Source organism: Parasteatoda tepidariorum, chromosome 6 (assembly GCF_043381705.1).
Source record: "Parasteatoda tepidariorum isolate YZ-2023 chromosome 6, CAS_Ptep_4.0, whole genome shotgun sequence".
Lineage (NCBI taxonomy): Eukaryota > Metazoa > Arthropoda > Arachnida > Araneae > Theridiidae > Parasteatoda > Parasteatoda tepidariorum.
The window spans coordinates 71,615,623-71,632,473 of NC_092209.1; the positions used below are offsets into that span (position 1 = coordinate 71,615,623).

At 27.1% G+C, this 16,851-nt stretch overlaps 1 protein-coding gene across 50 annotated transcripts in view; it reads right to left on the minus strand.

Moving 5' to 3' along the window:
- LOC107455144 (collagen alpha chain CG42342) overlaps positions 1 to 16,851 on the minus strand; it is a 160,818-nt gene that overhangs the window by 116,512 nt on the left and 27,455 nt on the right. For all 50 annotated transcript variants that reach the window (XM_071182525.1, XM_071182547.1, XM_071182534.1 and 47 more), the window contains exon 2: positions 12,867 to 12,939. In XM_071182525.1, coding sequence (XP_071038626.1) covers positions 12,867 to 12,939 — 73 coding nt within the window. The remainder of the gene's footprint in view (positions 1 to 12,866; positions 12,940 to 16,851) is intronic.

Sequence of the window (16,851 nt, forward strand, 5' to 3'; positions counted from 1 at the left end):
TCAAAAACATGTAGGAAATTTCGGACAAACAAATGTACGTTTAAAACATCAATGATGCTCAGCAATTTTCGACTTACTTTTTTTCTTCCTTATATCATACCATTTTAGAGTGAAAATATTAGCTCTGAAGTTTACAACCTGGTGGAGCTGTAAGGAAGTTCTCCCTTGAAGTGCTTAGCCACTTTACTACACTTTTATATTCCTTTTATAACTGTAGCTAAAGCAGTTTAGAGTGTTTACGAACTTTCTAGCTGGGCCCTGTATATTATTAATTGTAATTTTGATGCTACTCAGTTCTTTTAATAGTTATTCGCAGCAAAAAATAGTCTCTAAACGTAGTGTTTTTATTCACGTTATAATTAATTTTGATAACTTTCTATTGTAGATGAACATTCTATAAGACAGCTGTTTTGCGATAATATATTCCCCTCCACATTCCTATGATTTCGAAACCAAATTAGAAGACAGGAAGACTACTGGGTGTAACTGCCCCCCCCCCTATAGAGGACATTTTAAGTAAAACTAACTCTCATTTGTGTAACGCGGAGAACAAAACTTTCCATTGTTAGCTCAATGTCAATGAATTGGACTTTAACCATTGAATATTTGAATCCTTTACTAAATGATTTGTTCATGATGTTTAGTTCCATAATGATTTGTGCATGGATAGGGAGCAATGGCTGTATGTGTATACGAATCAATAAGTCATTGCTCAAATTTAAACCTGGGTTGCCTACATTGAAAGCAATATTTTACCTCTAAGAGATTCCAGAATCGTAGTCAATATCAAGTCTTATATTCATACTGAAAGTTTTGTTTAAAACTTAACGTTATCGAAATTTTACCTTAATGAAGTTAGCCACCTAGCATTTGTTAGCCACTTCGTTTTATGTAATATGTCATTATGTTTAATAACTTAAAATTATGACTAATAGGAAACACTAATATTTTAAGAACTTTAATTAACGTGAAAGTATATAAATACAGATTTAAAAAATTTCATCATCTTAGTGGGAGAACGTTCTTCGGAATTTATTTCCGGGAAAATTATTTTGTCAAAAAAATCTGGAACATTAAAAAGTTTTCCAATTAAAAAAAGTGATACATTTTCTGGAAAATTACAAAATGACATTAATTAAAATAATTTTTTTTCAGAATTGTTTAGATAACTTTCAGGTTTTTTTAAGCATTTATATTTCCTTTAAACTATTCATATCAGGGGGTATTAATATTGAATATGCTCACTCCAATATACGTAAGCCTGCCTTCAAATGCTTGTTTACCTCAAATGCTTGTTTATTTCTCGAGGAAGCATGTTGTATAGTTCAGACAAACTTTCCTATTATCAGGAATTAAACTCTCATTTTTGATCTTTTAACAATCTATCAGCTCTATTTCGTTATTTTTGACAATAATTTAGTCACGAAAGAGCTACAAATTCTCAATGTTTTCACGAAACTGTTTATTCACTCATGTGTTATCTCTTTTCATTCTGGGAGTTCTTCAATATTTTTATTTGACTTTAAAACCATTTACTTCCTGTATGACGGAATGGTGCAAGCAAGTTTACCTCCAGGGTTCGATTTTCGGCGATTGACAAATATTCATTCACACATATCATTTTTATTTTATATTTTATTTCTTAATCAGTTGTGCAATCTATATAATGAATACAATATTTTGGATGAAGTTCGTATCCTCAAACTAGAGAATATTTTAATTTTCTTATTGTAACCATACGTATCCTCAAATCTATTTCCAAGAAACGGTAATGCCAATCATTTTACCTTCGTTTCGAGTATTCATTTTTTACAGTGTATATCTTCCTAAAATAGTTCAAATTATCGATTAATGAACAATTTAATGAATTATTATTGATAAATTGTTTCTCCTTAATTTAAGTTCACTCATTTATCTTTTATGTATTAAAATTAAAGAAGATAAACCAAGTATTTTTTTTATTGTTTGCCTACCACTTACTTAATACGTTTCCATGGCATTTATCGAAAAGAAAACATACTATAAAAATGTATAGTTTATTTTCAGAGGTTGCACAGAATTATCGATAGTTTTTTTTTATTTCTTAATCATGAGAAACATTATCTATCTCAAAATTCACAGCAAGTAATACTGAAAGATGGATAAATAATAAGGAATAGTCACGAAACATAAAGTTAACTTAATCTACTTCGAGTAATATTTGATGAACAACATTAGTAAGAAATGGGAATATGTTTGAAATTCTATTATGGAAAAACAAAACTTATAGCTGATCTGAAATAATTTAGCTTAAGATTCATTTTATAATGGTAATTTATGAAGGGAATATATTTGATATCTAATTTTTTACATAATGCTACTTTAGAAAATAAATGTTACTTACGTAAATTTTCTAGTGGATGGCTTAATCGAATATGTAAGAGTCCTTTATTTATGCAAATAACCTTGAAAAAACATTGAAAACTAATTTATTTTTTATTTATTTATATTTTTTCAGCTCTGTAGGTCTTCTAAATCTATTCTGATTTAATTTACTTCTGATTACTGATTTGATAACTAGAATACTTTATATCTATTAAGACTGCAAATTTAGAAAAATTTAGAATACATTTTGTGAATAATTGTTTTTACTGTGCGAAATATCATATTTCACATACTGCACTCAACTGATTTAGAAAAGGTTTTTGGACTAGGAATTTTTTTTTAAATTTCTAGTTTTTATCTAAGTAGTATTTTTTTAAATTTAAATTTACTAGTTATAATTTTTCCTAAATTTAATTTGGATTTAATTTTTTATTCAAATTAATTTTTTGTTAAAAAAATCTGTCTCAATTTTAATTTTGGAAATCAAATTTTCATACTTACAGTAAAAACGGAGAGGATTAAAGTTTGAAAAGGTTTTTTTTTAGATATCGAAGTCAATGTTTTTTTTTTCTTAAAAAAGAATTTCTTTAAACAGTTGCCAACATCAAAGAAACTTAAAATTTATTTTCTATGAGTCCATTTTCCCATCAAAAAGTAGAAAAGAAAGGAATTAAAAATGAGAATTTTAAAGTTTCATTTCGTAAAGACCAAAAAATATCGTCAACTATTATTATTTTTTTCACATTTCTTTTACTGTTCAGAAAATAGCTTGTCACGTGTGTTTCCTAGTGTTCCGAATATTCCACATTATGACCTCATTTAGCGTCGGAATTTATAGTTTAGTTCACAAAATTACCCCCAAAAAACTGTCTCAAAATGAATTCTAAAGAGAATAATATTTATGAGAATTATTCAATATGGCTACATAGTAGATAATATATTTATTTTGCCATACATCTTGCAATCAATATTCTACGTTTGTCTGCATTCTATATTGTTTTAGTTCCATTAAAATACAATTAATGAGGATTAAAACTTCCTACAAGTATTTACATCATCATTTATCCATTTAAACCATATATTGGGATTTATTGTTCAGCCGGAATTGTTAGCGTGAGACACGATTGTATATTTTTCGAGTAATATCACAATATTCTACGGAACCTATAGTTTAGTTCACAAAATTACTTCAAAAACTGTCTCAAAATGAATTTTAAAGATCCTGATGAAAATTCTTTAATACGGCTACAAAGTAAATAATATATTTACTTTGTGAAACATCTTGCGATCAATATTCTACTCTTGTCTGCTTTCTATATTGTATTAGTTCCATTAAAATACAATCTATGAGAGTTAAAACTTCGTATAAGTATTTACCTCGTCATTTATCCATTTAAACCATATATTGGGATTTATTGTTTAGCCGGAATTGTTAACTTGAGACACGATTGTATATTTTTCGAGTAATCTCATAATATACTTCTCTGACAAATTCAATGGCTTATTCACATCCTAACAATAATAGATGCAGGACCATTTCAGCAGGGCTATCGTTTGTCTGAAGACGTTGCTTTGATACCTTACAGAAATATCATTCCGCTATCCCCAATCCAATGACAGAACGTCTAATAATGATAAAGGAGACGGTTTTATAGGGCTATTAGGGGCGAGGCTCTAAAAGATAACGGTTGCAGCGACGAGTCGTTTATCCCGTCTGCCGTTAACTTCCTTATTATGAACCGGAGATTATAGCATCTAGTCTATTAATATCGATGAATGTAAAAACACAGGACGTTATAATTTGCTCAACTTACCTGCATAGTAAACCAAAATATAAAATTATTCTTATTGACGCTATAGTAATCCTTACTCTGTAATTCGCTATTTTCGATCTCACAAATTTCAAAATGATTGTGTGATTTTGATGTGTGATTTTTGACAAAAAATGAATTTCAAAATGATTGTGTGCCAACATTGTGCCTTCTGCGTGCTCTCTAATAATTTGTATTTTATTTTAAAAGCGTTTGTACCGCAAGACGGGATGGTGCTGAGACTAGTGCGCGTGCTTAAAAAGCAGAATTCTCGAGTTGGCTTTGGTATTGATTGGGTGTTTCTTTCACTCCTTATGTGCTGTAAAACGTAATCAGTTGTGCCATCGATATGTTATAGTGAACCGAAAGCTTTTGATTAAATTAATTTTTTAAAACAAGTGGAGATAGTAAATTAGTTTTCAGTAGAAAAAATTTCACGAAACATTGTCCTCAATAACGAAGAGAATTTTGATTTTACGGTTTTCACAGCGAAACATACTCAAATACAAAACTGCTTCTACTTTTGCAAAGGTTTAAAAAGAAACGCATTTTTATAAAAATAATTTTTTCAGCTTTTTCTTTGAACTTTTCTGATTTCTTTCGTATAAACTTTTACAAGACCAATCAATATCTTGTTAAACTTTTGACTATCAAGTATTGACATATATATAGCTAATGAACTGTTTACTACAGTTCTGCTAAATCGGTGATTGGAATTGCTACAGTGTGAATACTGATAGTTTTGAATAAGTAGTCGTTTTTCGATTCGAAATTCATTTCAGTTTTACATATTAGTTTTATATCCTAAATAGTAAAATTATTTAATTGGTTAATTTTGTTTGATTCCATCGCGTTTATTAGTGAAACTTTAAAATGTTACCATTGATAGAATTTATTAATTGCGTATCTTAAAACACATTTATAGAAAATACTTAAGAATAATAGGCACTTAAACTAGCTTTGAAACTAAATATGAAAATACAACAGAAATTTGAGATTGAAAAAGTTATCTTTATTTAAGACTTCATAATATATCGATAAAAATTTATCAACATTCGATAAAGAGGCAACATCATTAATTGTTTGTAATAATTGATTAATTAAGAGATTTGGCGCTTTGAAGTGAACTTTTATTTCTAAATAATGTTTCAATTTAAACAGTTTACATCCATCTGTAATTAATTAATTCTAGAAAATTTTATTATTAACAAAAAATGAATGAAAAATATTTTTTTTATAGTATCATGTTTGTACGAAGTTCTTGGCCACTCATTTTTGCTTTACATATACAGATGAAATTAAAGGCTAATGATACTAAACATATTGCTTAAAGCTCCTAATATCTGGTAAAATTTGGATAATTTTGAAAATTATTTTTTATTTCTTAAAATGAACTAATTTATTTCTGTGATTAAGGTAAAATTTAAATTAAGGTTTATATGAAGCAAGTAATATTACTCACACGATACAGCTTGTTTGTTAGTTTAAAAATACGCAAGTAAAAATTAAAAGTCCGTCAAAAGTGAAAAAAAAAACGGCAAACAGTATGGTTTTTGTATTTATTTTAAATTTATGAAATGATAAACTAATAATTGTTTGTGTACCTTAAAACATTGTTATCAAGTTATCATCATTGTTATCAGTTAGCATCAAATTATATGCCACTCATGATTACGTTCAAATCGTTTCTATTCAGCGAAATTGAAATAATTTCATCATAAAGATTTAAAAACCAAATTGAGTTTATAATATAAGCTAAAATGAATAGCCAGCATTTTTGTCGAAAATTCTACTAAAAATATAAATTACTAAGAAAATCTATTGGATATATTTCTAGATTAAAATAATGAATTTAAATAAGTTTGTAAAGAGCAGTCAGGTATCATTAAATGAGGGAATATAATGAAGAATTCATAAACCCAAAGTAAAAATGCAAAATAATAAATTATTCCATTATAATACATTTCAAAATTGTTCAATAAAATAGGGATTCAAACTTTGGTACATTTTTTCTGCTTGAATGAAGTTTTTGAAATATTACGCCAGTTAGCTATAAATGAAATTAAATAATTGCAATTAACTGCAAAATAACTGTAAAATTATTCTGTAATAAACTCTAAAGAGTAAAAAATAGTTATAAATAATATATGAGCACAATTTTTTTGTTTGTTTGTTTTCCTTAAAATATCAAATAACAAAACTCTCAAAATGCAATTTGTCTATAATAGAAGACATTTTTTAATATTTTATTTCGAAATTATTTATTGTTTACCTTAATACCACAGTGACCAAATCTTTCTTAAAAAGTATATCCGTAAATTTTTCTTAAAAAGCATAAATAACAGCATGGTGTTAATATAACCAAATTAATGTAAGCGTTACTGAAACATTCATTTTATTAAAACTGTGGCTAAATTATTATTGCAACTTTTTTTTCGTAAGCAGTGTAAATAATAAAATTATAAAACTTATTATAGTATTCCTTTAACAAATATCACTACCTTTAACCAATATTATTAACAAAATTTATAGTAGTCCTTTAAATTATGAAATTTTAAGCCATGTAAATTAAATAGCAAAGATTTTATTTCAGTTAATATCGATTCTGAAATTTCATAGCTCAGCTCCAATAGCAGTCGATAAAGTAATTTTATATATTGTATAATTTTGCAGCAGTTAAAAATTGCTTGAAGAATTTCGAAAAATAACTGCAAATATTCGAAATATGTTATTTTTGAATTTTTAACTGTAACTTGAATGTATTTTTTGGTTTCCGAAAAAAAGCTTAAAAATTTTAACTTTTAATATTTTAAATTTTTTAAAGAGTGTTTTAAATTATCATGACTTTTAATTAGATTTTAATCTCATAGGTTTCAATTACTTTCGCTAACATTTTAATAGTATATAAAAAAAAATTTCAAAAATATTTATTTTAAACTTTTTGGAAAAGTTTTTTTTTTAAATAATTCTTTTATTATTGAATATTATGCATTGTAACAAAATATAAATTACTTTCACTTACTTATCGTTTTTATTAAGTGGCGATGGTTTTAGAGATACGTATAATAGTCTAAAAACTAACATATTGTTTGATTGCATTCTTTCTCCAAAGAAAAAGAAAATGCTCCAATAAAAATTAAAGCTACAATTTTGATATTTTTAAAAGGGTTCCAAAACTGTAACGAGTAGAAGTTCTGTAAAAGGATGAAGGGAAATGACGGATGTAGTTCATCACGAATGGCTCAGTGACCACGTGGGAAAGCAACCCCTACCGACTTACCACGGACAAAAAATGATGGCAAAAAGACTAATCTTCTCTTAAGAGAAAGGGTTTTTCAAGACGGTGACAAAATTATTAAATAAGTTAAATTTTTGTAAATACAAAAAAAACATATTAATGGAAAAATCAAAAAGATGCCTTCAATTATAATAGATGAATATATAGTAATAAAATTGCATATAAATGAATCTCAAATATGATTTAATGTTCAACACAAAAGTAAAAATAATTTTTGCAAACTTTAATAAAATACTTCTTTGAGATAAATTTATTTTTCAAAATATCGCTGCAATTAAAAATATTTAAGATACATTTATAAAGCATTTTAAAATACTTCTATTTATAGGATAATTATACACTTATTATTAGATAAACATTTTTTTAATAATTATAATTTAATACTGAATTATTTATAATTATTTGCCGTGAAATGTCTCTTTTAAAAATAATAGTCATATAAATTAAACGTTACACCTGGAGAATTTTCTTTCAAGCTTAAATTTTACAAATTCATATTTCCTACTATGAACCGAAAGAAGTTGTTGGAGAGTTGCCAGGTGTTTGACTAACAGTTGGTTTGTAACTAAGTTTCAATAAATTTGATTAATCTAAACTTAAATCGACGATAAATAGATTGTTTTATTTCCTTTTAGCAGTTGAGTTAAATAAAAAGGAATTACTAAATCTCTATGTGCGATTTTTTACCACCATCAATTTATACTAAGAATTTTATTGATATAGTATTAGGTTCTTCGGAAAGCAATTTTATAAATTTTTTTAATGGAAATATGGAATTTCTTTTATAGTGAATAAATATTTTGTTGAATTATATATTGTCCATTCGGTTAAATACTTTTTGCCATCGTTCTAACAGTAGCATGATATGATTCCACATTTATAAAACTTTTACTCTTTGCTGGCAAAAAAACTGTTCAAGTGATTCTTAATGGTTTCACTACCTAAAATGATATTTAGAAGCTGGAATATTGTTGCAGACAATTGTGATACGCTTCAAAAATGGATAATTTTCTTGACCTTTGAGAAGTAAATCATAGACGTCAATGAAACGGCACAAATTTCTTTCCGTAAGAACAAGAGAAATCTATATGTCGACTTATGAGATTAAACCCTAGACTTTTCAAATGATCATGAACTGTCGAATTCGATAAATTTAATCTCTAAGTGATCTCATGTGTTGTTATTCTCTGGCTTGCATCAATTAACTGCTTTATTGTGTCTTCGTAAGCTTTAAATGGTCCTTCAGGAGTAGGATTTTCATTTTCACCATCAAAATTGCAGGATTGAAATTTTGTAAATAAGTTTCGGCACTGATTTTCTGTCAATACTCCTTCTTCATACACATTGGATAGTTTATTTCTGGCTTGAACAGTTTTACCCTATAGATAGCTGAAAGTAAAATATGGCTAAAATGCAACTTTTCACTTTATATATTTGAAAGTGCACCAACCAAAAACACGTAGAATTAATCAAAGTCTTGTTATATGAACTGCCAAAATATATTATGATTATGCAACTAAAGTGTGAAGTTGTCAATGAAGGAATACAAATAAGTCCTCTGCTGGGAAAAAAACGAAAATACTTTCCAAACAAACCTAATAATAACTAGATAAAATAATGATATAACTAATTCAGCCTTTAAAGCCCTTTACAGTACTGGGAATTGTAAAAGTTTTATCATAATTTTAAATAATAATATGTTTTAATATAAGGAATGAGTAAATAACATACGTCATTCAAAATAGTATGAGAAGATATTCCAAAAAATGTATTATGAGGGAAATTAGAGTAGCGGCGCATCAAACTTTGGTGGTAAAAAGAATTAAGATGACGTAAAGCAGCGGTTTCCAACTGGGAATAGTAAAAGTTTTATCAGAATTATGAATAATCATATGATTTAATATAATGAATGAGTGAATAACATAAGCCATAAAAAGTAGTAAAAGAAGAGATTGCAAAAAAATATATTATGAGGGAAATTAGCGGCAAAAGGAGTAAGACGATATAAAGCAGCGGTTACCAATTTTTTTCGGTTATAGAACCCTATAACAATCGAACTGCTTCTGGAGGAATCCCGTAATTATATTAAAAAAACTTTAGCAACTGTTAATTTACTAAAAACACGACTATTGATTATAATGAAAATATTATATGTAAAGAACGAAAGATTTTAAAAATATGAATTTGTTCTAGGTATATGAATATGATGTTAAAAGTGAATGAAATAAGCTGACTTAATTATGATTTTCAAAAAAGAGTTTTCATAAATACTAAAAATAGTTATCAGTAAGAAGTAAACTTTATTCTTGAATTTAGTTACTTTATTGTGAATTGAAAATTTCTATGAGAATTCGATTCTTAGTTCGCTTTTATAAATGCTTGTCCTTTTCATAATTTAATACTATATTGTTTTTAAAATTTTTTTTTAAATGTAGTTAATTTTTTTTCCAGTGTTATTTACTTGAATAATTTTACATAAACAACTGAAATATTAAATAAATTATGGATTTTTGATTGAATATAAACATAATTATTCCTGGTTTTAAAAAAAAGCCTAACTTTCGGAACCCCTGTAATTTGGTCACGGAACCCTAAATTTCGTGGTTACATCTTTTGGGAACTACTGACATAGAGGAAAATACGTCAAAAAACCTATTAGACTCTGCTAGAGAAAAATAGCTAAATACAGCAGATTTAACATATAAATTTGATTTGGATCATTCTGATTCATATTGCATATTTCAGCTAAGTCCATTCTGATGGCGTAACTCTGGCATACTCTGGACAATAGGTGGTTAGACGAGAGCAAATAATAACAAGTTTCTTTAGAAAGGAACAAACTTTTAAAAGTCCCCCACACATGTTGGATTTACGAGGAAAAATGTGAATAACCTCAATATTGAATGAAATTTTATTGAGATTCAAAACTTAGTTTTCTCTTAACATTACCATTCCTATCGTGAAACACGAATTAAACTAAAAATATAAGAAAAAATGTGGCTTAATTTGACTATTTATTGGTATAAATATAGAATTAATACAACTCTCAAATAAATACAACTCTTGAAAATTGGTGAAAACACTAGGATATTCTACTAGGAGAGTAGGATATATATAATAGCATGAAAATAAAACGGAAATAGTAACACGAAAGACCCCTTAATTTTTTCATCTGTATTTAGTTTCATGCATTTTACCATCTTTTCCACTTCGGAAGATTTAAAGAAAAGTGTTTCATATTTCATTTTTAATTAAAAGTTCTATTTAGTTGTAAATAATTTTAAAAACTCCACATTGAAAATATTTAAATTTTCTAGTATGCAATAGAAAAATAACGTCTAAGTGCACTTCGGGTTGCCATTTTAAGTCCGAATTCGAGTCAATCATCGACTGAGAAGTTCAAATACCCCATCCTTACTACATTATTGAAACATTCAACGGGAAGTGATGATAAGTCTGAACAATTGTCGAGGTCATTATGGTGTTGTAGATGTTATTTTCCTCCTGAATGAGCAAAGATATGGATATTCGAACACTATTAACGAAAATTTGAAAGAAAAATATTTTACGTTTCCAGAATTGTTTATTTAAAAATGTAAAAAAGGAAAAAATTCTTATGGGATGACATCAAATAGATGCCAGATATTCCTAGTGCAGCTGTATAAGAAACCTTATACGAGGATAACACCTCATGTGTGAACACAACACCACGAAGGATTTATTTGTACCCCATTCAGAGGGTAAAGAAAGCTATCTTGTTTCCCCCTTTGCCGATTCAATATATATAAAAAAAGCCAATGACAGATCCATATAGCGTTATAAAAATAGAACATAAGAATGTTTGTCTTTAGGAGAAAAAAAAGTGTATTAGATTGAAAGTGAATGGTGAAATCGATGTAAAAAATGTCCTGGGTTACAGGTCAATATCTTTTCAACAATGGTCGATAACTACTTTGGTGGGGGTTCTCCGATTTCTCAATATTATTTCCTCAACTGATAAATCTTTCGCATTCCCCAGAATTTTTCATGCCATTGTTCAAAATTGAATCAAAACTTTATTATTTATTAAATCAAGCACGTGGCAAATATGTGTGCATTTTGTTTAATTTTTTTCCCTTCTTTTTATTTGGAAATTAATGGTTTTTCCATTAACTCTTGAATAGCAATGATGGAAGAGGTTTTCAAAAATACATGAAAACATATAGTATTACTTATTTGATTTATGAATGGAATGTTTTGTTTTACTGTTATTTGTAAATTGCTATGAACTTTAAGACTTAACTGCATAAAGTTAGAAATATATATTTATTATTTATTTTACTGATATTTGTCTACCGAAAAATTGCAAAAATATTTTTAGATTTTTTTTTTAGAAAAAAATATTAAGAAAGGAAAATAAATATTTATTATCTGTTTTACTTATTGTCTTCAGAAAAAATTCAAAAAAATTTGTAGACTTTTTTTGCAATTTTTTTAAGAAAAGAATATTAAGAAAAAAAAATAATAAATTAAAATGTTCACCCTTTTAAAACAATAATAGCAATAAATGCTGAAGCAAATTTACGTAGGGACTCCGTAGCATTGTAATTTTGAACCTAACTCAGAAAACAAGGGAATTTCTGGATCAAGCGTGGGGACAAACTAGCTTTTTAGGAGCAAACTTTTACAAACTAGAATAGTTTTAACGAAAAAACGATAATTGATAAAATAAATTATGGTAAATAGATAACAAATACGCAATATATATTATATAAACAGTTATATATTATGTTTGGAAAAATAGCATCTTTCCCTTAAGTAAAATAAGCGAAAACGAACTACGGAATATCGCTTAGAATGCTAATCTCACTAATCAATAACAGTTTTTTATTTATTTATTTATTTTTTAAATGTCATGAATACTTACAAAAGACCACAAAATATGAACAAAACGAGTCTCTATTCATAAAGTTATATATTTTTTTTCATTATTTAACACATTAATACTCAAAAATATTTTTAATTATATGGTAAGAAAATTTTACGTCGCATGCAAATTACGCAATTTTATATGCAGAAACAGAATTTTTTTAAAAAACAAAACGCCAATTAATTGATTACCAGCAGTTCAATGAAGCTTATAAAGTCTCATTGCATCACAGACATTTCAATTTATTTCGATAAAATAACGTGTCACAAGAAACGTATTTCAATTAATCAAATATATTCACAACAAGTTTGAGATTAAAAAAAAGGCGAATAAGCTTTTAATCCAGTTTTTGAAGAGTATTAATGTCAAAAAAAGACCAAGAATATATAAAAGAGTCTCCAAAAGTAATTAGAAATGAAATTATTATGATTTTTTGTTCACTTCATAATTTCCTTTCAAAGATAATAAATGCTAATTTATTTACCTGGAGGGCAAATGCAATCTGTAGGCAGGATATTTCTTCTAAATCGCCGCGTTGAGAGATCATATCCTACTCGCTGAAAAGACAAAAACAAATGAAAATTAAAATGAGTTTGTAGTTCAAAGATCTACCGAATTCTTAAGAAATTTTTATAAACATTTAAATAAAAAAACAAAAACATATTCGTAGGAAGATGTAGCTAGAAAAATGCAAAATCTTTATCATTTTGACAAATGTCATTCTAATCATGCCACTTATAATCTTGATGTTATCCTGACAGATCATATCGGCTAAAGTTGTATCATCTTAATCTTATAATAATTTTAAATAGAATAAGGTTTCTAAAGCTCCACTCCACTTTTGTTTTGTAAATGTAAGCTGACATAATTATCAAATCCATCAGATATGTTGTGCTTAAACTTCTCGTGATCTTTCATTTATCTTTTGTTAAAATTATGCGTCACTTCGCATCGCATTCAAATAGGACATTCCAATTCGGGTACAGTTTCATTCAATGATATCAAAAGATATGAAATCTTTTAAAGCATAAATAAACAAATTAAGTAAAGTTTACTGACTGCATGCTTTTATTTTTAATTCTCTTACGACTCTTTCCATTTAACATATTTGCTTTGTTGATAAGCATTAACATGCAGAAACAAGCATTATGTAGTATAAACATTTAGAATACAAAGTAACGCGCATCCCGTTGAAAATATTACATGAAATCTACAGTTTTATTACCTTGCAAAAAATATTTATTGTATCTTAACATCAAAAATGGTGGCAGAAACTTTACCCCAAAAATTGAGTAATGAAACACCAATAATAGCTCTTGGTGTAGTCGGTACCACAAATTTTGTGACGCACTTTTTTTGGTGTAATGCAGTCACCCCCAATTTTAGTGTTTAGTAACACTTAAACTTGTGCTTGTGACAAAACATGAAAATAAGATCACGTAAAAGTCAATAATGTTATTTTTACGATACAATATATTGTGAATTTATAACCATCAATTTAGAATGCAACGATTCTTGAAATGAAATTATAGTTTGTTATAGTTAACAATTCGAATTAGGTTTAACAGTAAAAAAGCTGTCAGAAGTTAAATATTATAAGACCATTTAATGTAAACGACAGATTTATGTAAATCTTCTAATGAAAACAACTTTATCTTTAATACACAATTAAAAGCATGCATGCCTTTTGTAGCAATGAACTTTTTCTGAGGAATGTTAAGCAGCGTGCGAGACGACAACAAGCTTAAACTTTCGCGTGCTCTATATAAAATATCTATCTCCGTCATTTGACAACTTTCAAACATTTGCCAAAATTGACATTTTTGGACAAAAAAATCATGAATGGTGTAAATATGCCTGAGCTTGGTGTAATTATGGCCCCATTATTGATATTTAAATACACCCTTTAAAATGTGTGTGAACATTTAATTCAGTGTTAATTTACTATAATGTAATCATTCACATAAATTTTAGATTCTTTCAACACCAAATTTGGAGAGGTATTACACCAGAATTTTTGCGGAGTAGGAACAAAAAATAGAAAATAATATTTATTATATTACAAATGTAAGTAATTTTCTTGAGAGTCTTAATAAAAATGAACCCATGGATCAAATTCAATTTCAAAAGACGGAATTTCTTTACATTTCGATAAATTTATAAAACCCTTACTAATTTTCTATAGCCAGAATTATTTTCGAAAAAAAAGTTGCTAATATCTTCCTTATGAAAAACGACTTATTTTTTCCAAAAGCAATTGACTGGATGACTATTCATTTCAGCTGGATTATTACTTTCTGTCTTTAGATGCTATATCTTTAAGGTAAACAATAGAAAAAACTAGTTCTGATAAATAAAAAATTATTTTAATTTTGTAATTATAATCGAATCCTAGACTTTTTTCTACTTGAAAGAGTCCGCTGGAGAAATGACAGATATTATATTTATAACTATAAATAATATACTTTTCATTGCTCTTCGTCTGTCACCTGTTAAATCATTTAAAAACTATTATACTTCAAACTCAATGCATCGAGGTCATATTGGTAGGCAAATTTGTGCTAAGTGAGATTATATATAAAACAAAAACTATTAAAATCGCAGACTTTTGTATGATGTTGCCTTCCAGAAATAAAATTAAGAAATATAAAAGAATCTTCTGGTAGAGGATAAAATATATAACAAACAGCAAACAGTCAAAAAAAAAAAATTAAAATCCAAAGTTTGTAAATATACACTATGTACACACTATGTACACATTTTCTGTAAAAAGTAAACAAGGAGATTGTAAAAAAATTATCTTTCAGATTTGACTTTCAATTCTACCAACAACTAATAAAATATCTATGAAGAAAATGCACACTAAGTGTTACTTTAACCTAACGAAATGAAATTTGGCATACAACCTCTTTAAAAATCCTCTCTCAATCTTTGGCCTCTTTAAAAATTAAAAAAAAATAATTAAAAAAGACGTGTGAAACATTTTTTTCACATATAACAAGTGATTATTAAGTGCAAAATGTACTTAAAGTGTAAACCTTTCGCTGTAAAAGGTAGATTTAAGTAATTGATCCGTTGTTTTCCAGACATATGCTTAAAACTATCTTCAAACGTTTCCTAACTTACAAAGTAATGTTGTAAAATAGTTTTTAATCCGAAAATAAAGTTTTAAATTCATAATTTTTCTTGTTGAAAAAATGGAAAATTCTCAAAATTTTTAAAATTTTTTAATAAAATTTTTCATAAAAATATTTTATTACAATTTTGTTTGTTAAAATTCTTTATTAAAATAATTTATCAAAATTTTGTTTGTTAAAATTCTTCATTAAAATTTTATTCATATTTTAATAAAGAATTCTAACAAAAGGCTTATTCAATAAGTGTGTGCAAAATTGTTTGATTTTTTTTATTTTAATTGATTGCGACAACGGGAATGAAACTCGAAAAATTTTTTATTAAATGTATTCCTTAAATGACGAATAATTTCTATGAAAGCTTTTTAAATTCAGTATTTATATCTAAATTAACGTTAATGCGTTCGACGACTAAAATAAATTTTCCATTAATTTAATACTAACTCGCATAACCATTTTATAAAAATTAGGTTCGAAAAATATGTATTGAAATTGAGAATTAAGACAATAATATTGAAATCCATAAAGCACCGAAACTCCACCATTTCGGAAGCATGTCTTTTAAAACAAAAACTAAAAACTGATAAATCAATTATTTAATTTTTAGAATTCAATTTCGAGAAAAAAAGAAGTTACTGTTTACCTAATTACATTAATTTTTTTTAAAATCACATAAACATGATTTCTTTAAGAAAACACAGTGGTAGCTAACACTAGTAAATATTCAATTTGAGTACTACTTTTTTTAGAAAAGCATTCTTCACGTTAATGCTTCGATTGGGAATGAGTAAAACAGAGAATGGGAGTAAGTGCGTTTATCAGTTTAATTATATAAAAAAACTAAATTACTAATTATAGAATAAATCACATATTAAATCAAATACCTAAAGTGAAAAATACAGTAAATAGAATTTTTTAAGATAAAATAATAATTCCTTAATTTTAAGTTAAAAATCTTAAGTATCAGGTGAAATTTGAAAATGCTATGGAATGAAAAGAAGAGGAAAAGAAAAGAAGAAAATATATTATTATTTCCTCTCGGTTGAATTATTAGTGAAACCTGAAAAATAACAGCCGAAAACTCTTTTATTTCAGTGAGGAGGCAAGACTGGATTACAACCCGTAATCATGTATTTATTATGCGCGTGCACGGAAAAGAAGGACCTCGCGTAATTTAACTTCATGAAGAGAGAGAGCAAAGCAGGGATTTATAATACAAGCGTGGATGGGAATTGACGGCTGGGATGGCTAACATAGCGAGCATTAATAATGTTGGACAAAGGAAGCGCAATTTCCATGAAAGCCCGAGAAAATCTGATGGGCTTTATAACAGCC